The sequence below is a fragment of the Periplaneta americana genome, chromosome 1 (genome assembly GCF_040183065.1).
Source record: "Periplaneta americana isolate PAMFEO1 chromosome 1, P.americana_PAMFEO1_priV1, whole genome shotgun sequence".
Classification (NCBI taxonomy): Eukaryota; Metazoa; Arthropoda; class Insecta; order Blattodea; family Blattidae; genus Periplaneta; species Periplaneta americana.
This window is the reverse complement of record NC_091117.1, coordinates 79,064,378-79,076,661: the sequence shown is the minus strand read 5'-3', so window position 1 is coordinate 79,076,661 and position 12,284 is coordinate 79,064,378. Positions and strand designations below refer to the sequence as shown.

Sequence of the window (12,284 nt, the reverse complement as noted above, 5' to 3'; positions counted from 1 at the left end):
AGCTAGTGCTCCGAAATTTGTTAACAATAACAAAAAATTAGGAGGCATTACATTTCGAAACACCCTCGTAATATTCTAGTATTCATCTGACTTATTGGAATCACAATGTCTATTAAAAACGAAAGTTTGTTATGGCAATGCATAACAAATATGGTGGCGAATAATATTGTGTTTAATGAATAAATTGGCAATTGTAAACATGTGTAAAATAACTGAGATATTTTGTTTAATATGTGCTGTCAATTTTAACGTAGTCCACTCCTATGGAGTAACAGCATGCCTGACTGTGAAACGAGTGGGCCTGGATTTAAATCCTGGTTGGGAGAAGTCACCTAGTTGAGGTTTTTTCTCCAGGGCTTTCCCTCAACGCATTAAGAGCAAATGCTGGGTAACTTTTGGCGCTGGACCTTGGACTCATTTTGCTGACATTACAACCTTTATTTCACTCAAACGCTAGATCACTATTACAGTTGATAAAGCATCTTAAAATAAACCAATTAAAAATAACTTAAAACCTTTAAGCAGAACTCTATACAAATAAAATTATCCCATTTTCTTATATAATGAAGTTACTCATGTCCATGAAAACAATATAACTGGTTTTCCACTCGATAAATCTCGTTTTATTCTTTATTTAATGTGCCTCGATTTTTCCGTGCTTTTCCTAAGGCACTAAGACAATGTCGGGATGAACTCTAAAGAAATGGGCTACAGACCTACATCTGTCCCCCAACACATAGATTTTGGCATTTTTCAAATTAAAACCTTCAGATAATCGGATCCTGGTTTTCTCGTGTCGTCTTGGGAAATTCAGGGCGAGCTTACTCGAGTGTTACTTGCACAGAGCAAGGTCTCGATTCCTTGTCTAGTGAGGAGTGCGACACCCCATCTCCCCACTTGCTCTAGTCAAGCTTTTAATATCTTTGGCTATTCTTCCCTGCTATTCATAATGCTTGCAACATTCCTCTTCCTCATGGGATACCTCTATTTTCTTCTTCTATTTTCTATTGTTTCTTAAAAAATCTGAATGACACAAGTGGCCAACAGATTTGCAGCTCACAAAGAGACTTTCTCTCAGCCCAAAATTCCCTTGACCCGGGATCGCGTACCTTTTAATAATAATTGTTTCCCCGCTTATTTTCCCCTTATTTTATTAATTCATGTTTTCCACACAATACGAGAATTGTTTGAAAAGTTCATAGCCTGACAGAAATTAAACTAGGATTATTCTGAAAATATTTTCTTAACATAGTCCCTGCTCCCATCCTGAGGTTCACACACTTGGTCCGTTGGTACTACAATGCTGCTAACCCTCCTTGTAGGGTACACAAATTCCTCGAGATCTCCAAAAAAAGCCTTCTGCTGCTGCGATAACCTCTTCATTTGATAAAAATTTCTTCCCATCCATGTGAGTTTTGAGCTATGGGGAAAGAAAGAAGTCTGAGGCTGCGAGATTTGGTGAGTAGGGGAGGTGCGACAACAAGTCGAACCGTAGTTCGTGTAGTTAGCAACCGCGGTTGTAGAAGTGTGAAAAGGTGCTTTGTTGTGATGAAACAACACTTTCTTCTTAGCTATACCCGGCCTCTTCTAGAACAAAAACAACAGTCATGATTATCCCCTTAGAATTCCAGAATACGGACGCATGACTTTTCCAGCCGATTTAACATCTTTTGCTTTCTTTGGAGGCGAATAATCACTGTGCTTCCATTGTTTCGACTGCTGTTTTGTCTCTGGTATGTAGTAGTGGATCCATGTTTTGTCAGTGGTCACAAGCCGCCTAAAAAATCGGCGTGTTTTTCTCGAATCGAGCCAGATAATCCCTCGAAATTTGACATCGGACGTGCTTTTGTTCCGGTGTTAACAAAGGCGGAACCCACCTTGCGAGACCTTGTACATGCCCGAAGACATTAAGATATGGCGCACCCATTCAGTTGAGATACGCATAACCTCGCTAATTTCCTGCACTTTCAATCGACGATCATTCAACACCATATCGTTGTTTTTTTTCCTACGATTTCTTCACTTGTTACTGAACGTCCACTGTAGGGGTCATCTCCCACACTCTATCGTCCATGCTGAAATAGTGCCGCCCACTTTTTCGCAGTAGAAACGCTAGAGCTGATTCCTCCAGTGTAGCGTCCATATCTGCTATAATTTCTGTTGGACTCATCCCCTTTTTTTTACGAAATATTTAATGGCAGCTTGAAGCTCGATATTTTCTATTTTTGCCAATCTGTTCGGCGCACTAATTTCAAAATTAAACTACACAAAATATAATGAAGAGAAAATTATGACTTTTCGTGCTTTAACTAATGTAAAATGACCGCTAACAATGGCGACATTGTTGACACGTTTTCGATACTATCTATGTCAGTCATGTCAATTGATGCCCATAGGCGCAAACGCGCGCTTTAGAGCTCAGGAGAGCCTGAGCGCTTTACAGCGGAAAGGAAAGAGACAGACGGAAGAGGTAGTAATGCCGCTTGGTCGAGCTATATACAGGGATGGCCAGCAATGATTCAATAGATAAAGGAAAAAGAACTTATTAAAACTGTATCTATGTTAATTTTTAGATTTGTCTGAGAAGTATAAGTGCATTATAAGAATGTAAGTTTCAATTTTAATGCTCATTTTTCACAAGTTTGTTTTTTTATTCGAAAGAAATATTTTCTCAACTGTTATACAAAAGTGAAATTTTCAGATATAGGCCTATTTATTTAGTAGCCTTATAGATACTGAAGCAATGTTTTCGTAAATCCAATATACCGTAAATACGTAGCTATTACTGAAGATAGTGTAGGGTACTACAAATTTTGAAAATATTCGCATGGAAAATGTTTGTAAGGAAATCAATTAACAAAGCAACTACTGTTACATCATAAGCAAAACATATGAGCCCATGTATTGTAAAAATGTCAGCTCTATAGCTTCAGCAGGTTTCGAGAAAATAATTTAATATCCTGATGATAGAAAGTTGCTCGCCAATATCACCTTAAAAGCATACTGCGATAAGAGTTTTGTTATGGTACTCTTAAAAAATATACAGTACCTAGGTGACTTTGCTTTGTACTATAATATTGTTTTGATTAGTTTATTGATTACGTTTATAAGGCTAAAGATACCATTAATATCAATTCCAACTTATCATGTCATACTCAGTCTCTCTCTCTCTCTCTCTCTCTCTTTTTGATATCACTTTCTTTAAGAATGATGTGTTTTATCCACTTAGTACAGTATAGTTGTACTACTATGGAATTTATGTGAAATTCCTTCTTAACTCTTTATTATGTTATTAACGTTTAAAACACAACTGTAATATTAAGAAATTGGTGTTAGTACTTTTGTTTTACAGACATTATAGAAAATATGAAACAGAAAGAAGCCATATAAAAATGACATAAAATTTCACGTTCCGTTTGAAGTATGTGCACCACTGGTTTCTTAATCCAACAGACTGCTTATTCCTCTTCCCATACCCGGCGCTTGATCCCGCGCACTACGTCCAGGTCAGAAAAATGCGCTTGCTTTGACATCACTGATCTGTGTGTTAGGCCACGAAATTTTCAAGAGCACCTCGTAGTTCTATTATGGAATTATTGGGTATATCATGGGTTTTTTAAACATGAATGTCAAATAAAATACATTACAGTACAGTGTTAAAGTATAATATTGTATTGTATTTTATTACTACAATTCGAATATAGACTTGTCACGCAATCGTTTTGAGTGCCTTATACCTCCTGTCATTTTTTACAGTATCTGGATGTAGTATTTCATATCACGAACAGAGGCGCATTTACAATGCGAACAGTACATTTGAACTCGACAAGCTGCAGGAGTAGGACTAGTCGAACACGTGTATAGAGTTCTATAAGATGGTTATGTTAAGAACGGGTCTTACGCTGGTTTACTATAATGGCCAACCTCTTTGTTTAGTAATTAGCAATGTGGCTACTAACTAGGAGGTCTTGGGTTTGATTGTCGACTCTGTACAGAGATTTTTTTCTTCGTTAACAATTATTGTCCCTCGGTATTTAAGTCCTAAGTGTTTTATTGCCCTTAATTTAAGTTAAGATGTGTGTAAGTGCCTTACGTTCATGCCCGCATGGGAAGAGAAGAGAATTAAGACATATTGTATTATGTTTGCAAATATTTTCAAGTTCAGCTAAGAATTGTGACGTATTTGAAGTATATAATTATATTTTGTTGCGCATGTGCACGACATTCTGTTGAGAAGAGTGTCCCAATTTGTTTATTGTTTACGAAAATTGTCGAGCCAAACGAGCGGTTAACACTGTTGCTTGCTGAGTCGTTGACTTATTTTCAGCTGTGGTTCTATTCTCAGGGTTAGAGTAAATTGTTTTTGGATGCCTGTACGATGGTGAGATTGTTGTCACGGGGGAAAGTGGACGGACGCACTGATTGTGAGCTGAATTGTTTTGATAACATACTTGATTCCAGAGTCCGTCGTCATGTTGACTACGACATGTGTACTACGACATTGTCAGGTCAGTGACTTCTTGCCTTGGTGTTGCTTGTTGGTGAACGAAATCTCGCATTACTGTTTGCTTGGTGACCAGAATCTCACGCTACTGTTTACCCAGTGAACAAAATCTCACACAGCTTATCTAGTGAATAAAATCTTATACTGCTGTTTGCCTGGTAAATAAATGTTACACACTGTTTGCCTGGTAAACGAAATTTTACACTATCGGTAAGTTACCTCTTGCATAGTGAAAGAAGTTATACACTCTGCGTACCTAGTGAACGAAATCATGATATAGGACTGATATTGAAACGGGAAATAGTATAGTACAATATGTATAGTTCCCTTCCAAACACTAACTCCTGCGAAAGAAATATGAAATATTGTGTTAATTACTTACGTAGTTTTTAATGCATACAGCATAATAATGTTAGAAAATTTTAGACTTTTTTTTCTTTCTTAATTTAGTCTTGAGTTTTTTAAAGGTAGATTTCTAGCGATGTGCTGAACCCGTGTTACGAATTCCTTCATGTAGGCCTATTCTCTTAAAAGTATGTCAAAGATAGAAAAATTCCAGACCAAAGTTTTGTGACTCCAAGGCAAAATGTGATCTGTCGTTCCTTGCAGTTTTTCAGGAGCAAACATTTAAAGTTTGAACGACCGTATAAAAATGATAGGAATCACGTTTCATAACAAGGGTTAGATAAAGCTATTGCATGTCTTCTTTTTCCACAATAAAGATACCATCAGGATGCACAACATACAGCAAAATCTCATTTTTGCCAAAAATTGACATTACCACCTTTTGTCTTGGAACCACAGAGTTCTTCTATAGCAGCGGTCATCAGCACAGTGCACTCTCGGGCTACTGTCTCTTACCCGCGGATAAGACCAAGACTAGAGTGCATCCGTGGCTGCTGGCTGATATGCTTTCTGTCTCTCCCTTCTGCACTACGATACACTTCTTACCCTTTACTAAGTTCAGTGACTGCTGACGACCACTGTTGTATAGCATTAAGCGTCATAAATATATTAAAACAAACATTAAAAGTTACATTGTCACTATGATATAGGCCAGGTATGCTCAAAATTGTAAAAGCGCCGATTACACGGACGATGCTGCACTGCATAACACACACAGTGTACGGACTGGGCTCCGCAACTACATTACAGCACAGTCCGTATCATAGCTCTCACTCTCTTACAAATAAAGATAATAAACTGAATTTGAAAAAGGAAAGAGTATACACTGTAATATTCAGTTATTACATTATTTATTATATTTTATATAGTTATGATATTATTATATCATAGATAATGTTATTTTCATATTCCACCATACATTGCGGTCTGTTCAACATGTGCATTCTTTTCTGCAAGTAATCGGAAACCTATTTCGAACGAATTTACTGCAATGCGCAAAAGATGCTCATCTGTTAATCGGGATCTATGTTTGGATTTTTGGATTTAGCAACCTTCATTCTCGAAAATATGTTAAGGCAAAGATAGCTAACATAGTGGCAGCGAATAAGCTCATCTTGGTATATTTCGTTTTGTTCATATTTTAATACTTCTATGCTTGTGAATTCATATTTTCCGCATTTAGTTCTGAATTTGTAAATCAATGAACTCGTCCTATAACTGCACTCTCACAGATTGTACCAAATTTACTATGAAAGGATTAACAAAAAGATTAATATCACTTTTCATACGTCTAAAATCACTAAATCTATGTTCTCTGAATTCACATTCGAGCTGTTCCAGTACAGAGACACAATTAACTATATTTTGTTCACGCACCATAGAGTCAAGTCATGTTTTATTTAACGACGCTCGCAACTGCAGAGTTATATCAGCGTTGCCGGATGTGCCGGAATTTTGTCCCGCCGGAGTTCTTTTACATGCCAGTAAATCTACTGACATGAGCCTGTCGCATTTAAGCACACTTAAATGCCATCGACCTGGCCCGGGATCGAACCCGCAACCTTGGGCATGGAAGGCCAGCGCTATACCAACTCGCCAACCAGGTCGACCGCACCATAGATCTCTTTACAAGTTCACCATTCGTGAAGAGTTTTAGCGCCTTAGCTAATTCCCAACATACTACATAACTTGCGCCTAAACATAGACTCTGAATTGTTCGACTCTCTTCAATGTTCGGCCTTTCATGATGTGCTTTCAATTCTTGAAGCTGTAGTACACGTTGCACCCATGGAAAATTATTTTATCATAACATGTATTTCTGTTCGAATAAAATCACTACAATAATAATAATAATAATAATAATAATAATAATAATAATAATAATAATAATAATAATAATAACGTTGGTATATGAATACATATTATAGAAAATAGCTTCCCTGTCATTTCGGCATGTTCTGGGTGGCAGAGCGTACAATGTCGTGTTATGTTTCTGTAGTATTCCTGACAGTATCTTACAACATAGTAAACACTTTACGTTTTCACTGAACGCACAACAACGCACAACTGTACGGAATGATCGTTTGCTTACAGAAGGTTTTGACTGTGTCATTGTCCCGCACTGTTCGTACGTTTACTAAGTACGTGAACTGCCTTCCGCAGTCATCCGTCGAGCTTCGAACGAGGAACAGCACGCTCTACATTTGAAGGTTGTGATTACAGAACGTAATCGGGAGTCAGAGAATGAGCATACCTGATATAGGCCTACAGTGAGTCCATCGTATACATCTGAAGTCTGACTAGTGTAATGTGTAGCTAATCGGCGATGTAGGCCTATACAATGGAGGTAAAAAGGAACTGGCCAACCAACCACATTATCTCCTAGCTTAGACATGTGACGAAGAAATCTGACATGGAAAAACTGAAGAATGAAGAGGAAAGAAGAAGCCACTACATTAAAATCCACACCTGAGAAAAGTAATGAGTACTGGACTCATCTAAAAAGTTGTATACAGAAAACAGCAGAAGAAACAATAGGATACAGAGAAGGAGTGAGAACAAAGAAACCTTGGGTCACAGGGAATATGTTGGAGAAGATGGAGGAAAGAAGAAAATGGAAAAACATCAACACGGAAGAAGGTAGAAGAAACTAAACAAAGAATTAAGAAGAGAAATTGATAAGGCCAAGGAAGACTGGATGAAAGAGAAATGTAAAGAAGTAGAGGATCTAGAGAAAAAAGGAAGATATGATTTAATGTACCGCGAAGTTAAATGTTTGGACTTCACAAATAATCCATGTGGTTGATAGAGGACGAAATAGGCACTGAAATAACAGACAAACAAGGAATACTGAACACATGGACGAGATATATAGAAGAGTTATATGAGACAGGGAATCGTCCAGATAAGTTAGCCATATAAGACGAAGCAACCGTATCAGAAGACGAAAAAGGATTTTCTATTTTAAGAGAAGAAGTTGAACTAGCTCTTAGGGAAATGAAGAATGGGAAAACAACAGGAGTGGATGGAATCCCCATTGAATTAGTGAAATGCTTGGGGTAAGACAAGAAAAAAATTCTACTATTATGTAACGAAATATATGAGAAAGGCGACTGGCCTGAATATTTCACGGAGACAGCGTTGCTTCCAATACCGAAGAAAAATAATGCCAAGAAATGTAACGAGTTCAGGATTATCAGCCTGATATTACACTCGGCGGAGATCCTTCTGCGAATACCAAATTGACATTTATATTATAAGATGGAAGAAGAGTAGTTTGACTTCAGAAAGAGAAAAAGTACGAGAGATATTGAACTTCTACGAACAATCGGGGAAAGATACCTAGAGAAGAATAAAGAAGTGTATATAGTATTTGTGGATATAGAAATGACGTTTGACAGAATGGATTGGAATAAAGTGATGGGGATCCTAAAGAAAATTGGCGTGAATTGGAAAGAGAGGAGGCTGTTCAGTAACTTTTATATGAAACGAGTCAAAGTCAGGATAGAAGAAGGAAGTTAAATAGGGAAAGGAGTACGTCAAGGATGCCCTTTATCACCTACTCTGTTCAACATCTACTGGAAGGATTTAGTGAAGAACTATTTTCAGAACTTGGGAAGAGTGATAGTAGGGGGAAGAATAATAACGTACATAAGATTTGCTGATGATATGAAATTGTTAGCAGAAGAGAAGATGATACTAAGGGATATGTTAGTGAATGTAAATTACAGCTGTGAGCAGTATGGAATGAAGATAAATGCCAACAAGTCGAAGACTATGGTCATAGGAAGAACAGTAAAGAAAGTAAATTTGCGAATTCTAAATGAGGCAATAGAATAAGTGGACAGCTTCAAATAGGCCTACTTGGGATGTACTATAAGCAGTAATATGAGCTGCTGTCAAGAAGTCAAAAGGAGAATAGCAATGGGAAAGGAAGCTTTTAATAGGAAAAGGAGCTTCTTGTGGTGACCTCTGGAAAAAGAACTAAGGGAGAGACTAGTGAAGTGCTTTGTGTGGAGTGTAACATTGTATGGCAGAAACATGGACATTGCGACGAAGTGAAGAGAAACGAGTAGAAGCATTTCAAATGTTGCTGTGGAGAAGGATGGCGCGTGTGAAATGGACAGACAGAATAAGAAACGAAGCAGTGTTGGAAAGAGTGAGTGAAGAAAGAATGATGCTGAAACTGATCAGGAAGAGGAAAAAGAATTGGTTGGATCACTGGTTGTGAAGAAACTGCCTATTGAAGGATGCACTGGAAGGAATGGTGAACGGAAGACGAGTTCGGGGCAGAAGAAGATATCAGATGATAGACGACATTAAGACATTAGATGACAACATTAAGAATCATATGTGCGGACTAAGAGAAAGACAGAAAATAGAAAAGGACTGGAATGCTGGGTTTGCAGTGAAAGACCTGCCCTTGAGCAGCATACTATGAATGACTGAATGAATCATCATTACCATCCTCATGTCATCATCATATACTTTACATATTGGAATATTTTCTCCGTCTCATCACTATTCTCGTAACGTACGACTTTTCAAATCTCTACTAGGCACCTATAGACAAGGGAAATCCCTGATCAGGTGATCAGCATAGCGCAAGGTCACTGCTTAGGACGACATACAATAGGCCTAAAGAGAGAGACTTCCATATCCAATCTCAAAGGAAGAATCTCAAAACACCATTTCCCTGTCAGAAATCGAATCCGTGTCCGTTAGATTTACATTCGAATATGCAGTTACAGTGGAATATGATAACTTAAAATGTACTTTTATTATCTTTATTGTGTTACTCCAATACGACTAAACGAAACATTGCATATACTATTGTTATTTTGTGGTTCGTAAGCGGAATTTCCTCAAATAAATACCTTGCAGATCGAACCAGTACATTCAAGGGCATTCCCACTCTCTTCTTCTGTTGGAGAACAACAGGTGACGAGAAGGATGGATGACTGAATAGCATAACCAATGAAAGTTTACCTAAATGAACAAAAAAACTACGTATGCAAAGTTTTTCAGACTTCCGGTAGATGCAAGAGAAGTTCCGAAACGCATTTCTAATGTCTAAGAGGAACTTCAGTAATAGTCAACTTTCACATCCAGTTATCTTATATTATACTTTTTTATACTACCTCGTGTAGTAAGCTAGAAAGAAAACCAAGAAGGCAGAGTGCACTAGTCCTCGGAGAGCACAAGTTGCCAAGGCTTCTCAGCTGTTAGACGTGAAGCGCTACACGTGTCAATAGTCCTACATACAATATTCAATACATGTTACGTTTTATTCAAAAACGAGTATGTGTTGTTGTTTCTGTAGGAAAGAAAAAGTTGGCCAAGATTTAATTTGGCAGAAGTTGTCCCGTCGATCCGAGGCTCAGGAAGGTCTCTCTCTCCCCCACCAATGTAGTTAGTAGAGGAGGAGAGATTTAACCCAACCCTCAGCTGGCAGAGCTATTATTGGTTAGTGAACAGAGATTGTTTTTATCGTATGAAAGTCACTAACGTGTCCCCTAACCGGCTGTAATAGTGTCACATCAATTCAGACGTGTGCAAGTGTACAAACCTGTTGATTGATCATTCGTCAACTATTTTAATTCTGTGACTTACTATATCGAGTTTTTAATTTCTGCAGTTATGTGGCCAAAATGTTTGTGTTGTGCGTGGACTCATACATTGAAATTACAGAACGCTCAACCTGTCAACAAGTGGGTGAAGCTGCTCAGGAGAATACAGGAAGTAAGATATTTTATATTTTTACTTACGTATGTTGGTGAACTATGGATTTGTTATGCTGAAATATTATCTATTAATTGCACTACCTAATTCAACTACGAATTTCTAACTAGTTATATAACATGATTCGAATATTAATTTATACCCAAAATTCCACTACTTTCATCTATATTAAGGCTGTAAAAAATTGCGTGTTGTGTGTTCAATATATATAAAATTCTAACTTAAATATAGTACGGAATTCAAATGCCGGTTTTCTTAATCGCACTGTGTTTTATGGACTGCATTATGCCAGCGTGTTTTTTTAAGCTGATCGGTTGACCGCGGAAACATGTGAGCTATTACTTCGTAAGCTTTCCAGTTAAATTGGCATTATTTGAATATCAAATATTTTAAAATTTATATTTCAAAGTTGACCTGCTATTGTAATTTAAACATCAAGAAACATATCCATTCTGCATTGTACTTTTAGTTACTTTCCTTAGACTTTAGAATGGCTGTTATAAGGTTGGCTATAAAGACATTACTGTTATATTTTAGATAACATGTGCATTGTGCATACTGTACCGTTCCGAGGAAACTGTAACGGCTGTACAGTCCAATTTAGAGTTTAAGAGATATTTATGCCTGTGAGATAAAATATGATGGCGTTCGGAACGTTTCTTTAATACTAATTTAGGTAGTTAGTTATTTTATATCCAACAAAATAAACCATAATTAACTTTTTCCATTAAAAATGTGTCTTGAAAAAATGTACCCTTTTTGATTGACTGTCACTTTATATTTAGGTTCTACTATTAAATAATATTAGAGTACTGTGTTTACGTTGTGCTATCACATCGACCAGGAGCACGTATAACTACTGAAAATATTTTACCGATAAGCTATTGTGTGTTCTGCCCAAGGACAGGTCTTTTACTGCAAATCCAGCATTGTCTAATCGTTTCTATTTTCCGCCTTCCTCATAGTCCCCACATATGAACCATGTATCTTAATGTTATCTATCATCATCTGATTTCTCCTGTCTCGAACTTTTCTTCCGTTCACCATTCCTTCCAATGCATCTTCCAGTAGGCAGGTTTTTCTTAGCCAGTGGCCCAGGCAATTTATTTTTCTCTTTCTGATCAGTTTCAGCATCATTCTTTCTTCACCCATCTTTCAAGCACAGCTTCATTTCTTATTCCGCCAGCCCATTTCATACGCTTCATTCTTCTCCATATTCACATTTCAGATGTTTAAAGTCGTTTTGCGTTACTTCGTCCTAATATTCACTAGTATCCTCTTTAGTTCTTTTCCCAGAGATCTGCAGAAGATACTCCTTTTTATTAATCTAAAAAGCTTTGTACGGAACACTTCCAGAACAGCCAGTTTATGGATTTCAATAAGAACTTCTTAATTAAAACTGTTAAGACCAAGCAAGATGGCTCAGACGGTAACGTTTGAGACTCGCATTCGGGAGGACCTGGGTTCGAACTTCGTAACTGATCAATCTGATTAGGTTTCCCTTTTTGTTAATGGTTTCCCTCAGTCACTAAACCAAATATCGGATTTGCAATTTACATACTATGAGTAAGGCCATAAAGGGAAAAAACACTAGAGGAGAGGGATTCGATCCGGTGCTGTGGATTGAACTTCG

At 37.4% G+C, this 12,284-nt stretch overlaps 1 protein-coding gene across 2 annotated transcripts in view; it reads left to right on the top strand.

Moving 5' to 3' along the window:
* The first annotated feature begins 4,457 nt into the window (after positions 1–4,457).
* Positions 4,458–12,284, top strand: part of LOC138697101 (solute carrier family 2, facilitated glucose transporter member 1-like) — a 299,093-nt gene continuing 291,266 nt past the window's right edge. Inside the window, exon 1 of one of the 2 annotated variants that reach the window (XM_069822708.1) lies at positions 4,458–4,508. In XM_069822708.1, the coding sequence (XP_069678809.1) occupies positions 4,473–4,508 (36 nt within the window). In that variant the 5' untranslated portion in view covers positions 4,458–4,472. Of the gene's footprint in view, positions 4,509–10,534; positions 10,652–12,284 lie in introns of those variants that run through there. The other variant, XM_069822696.1, reaches the window with a different exon arrangement.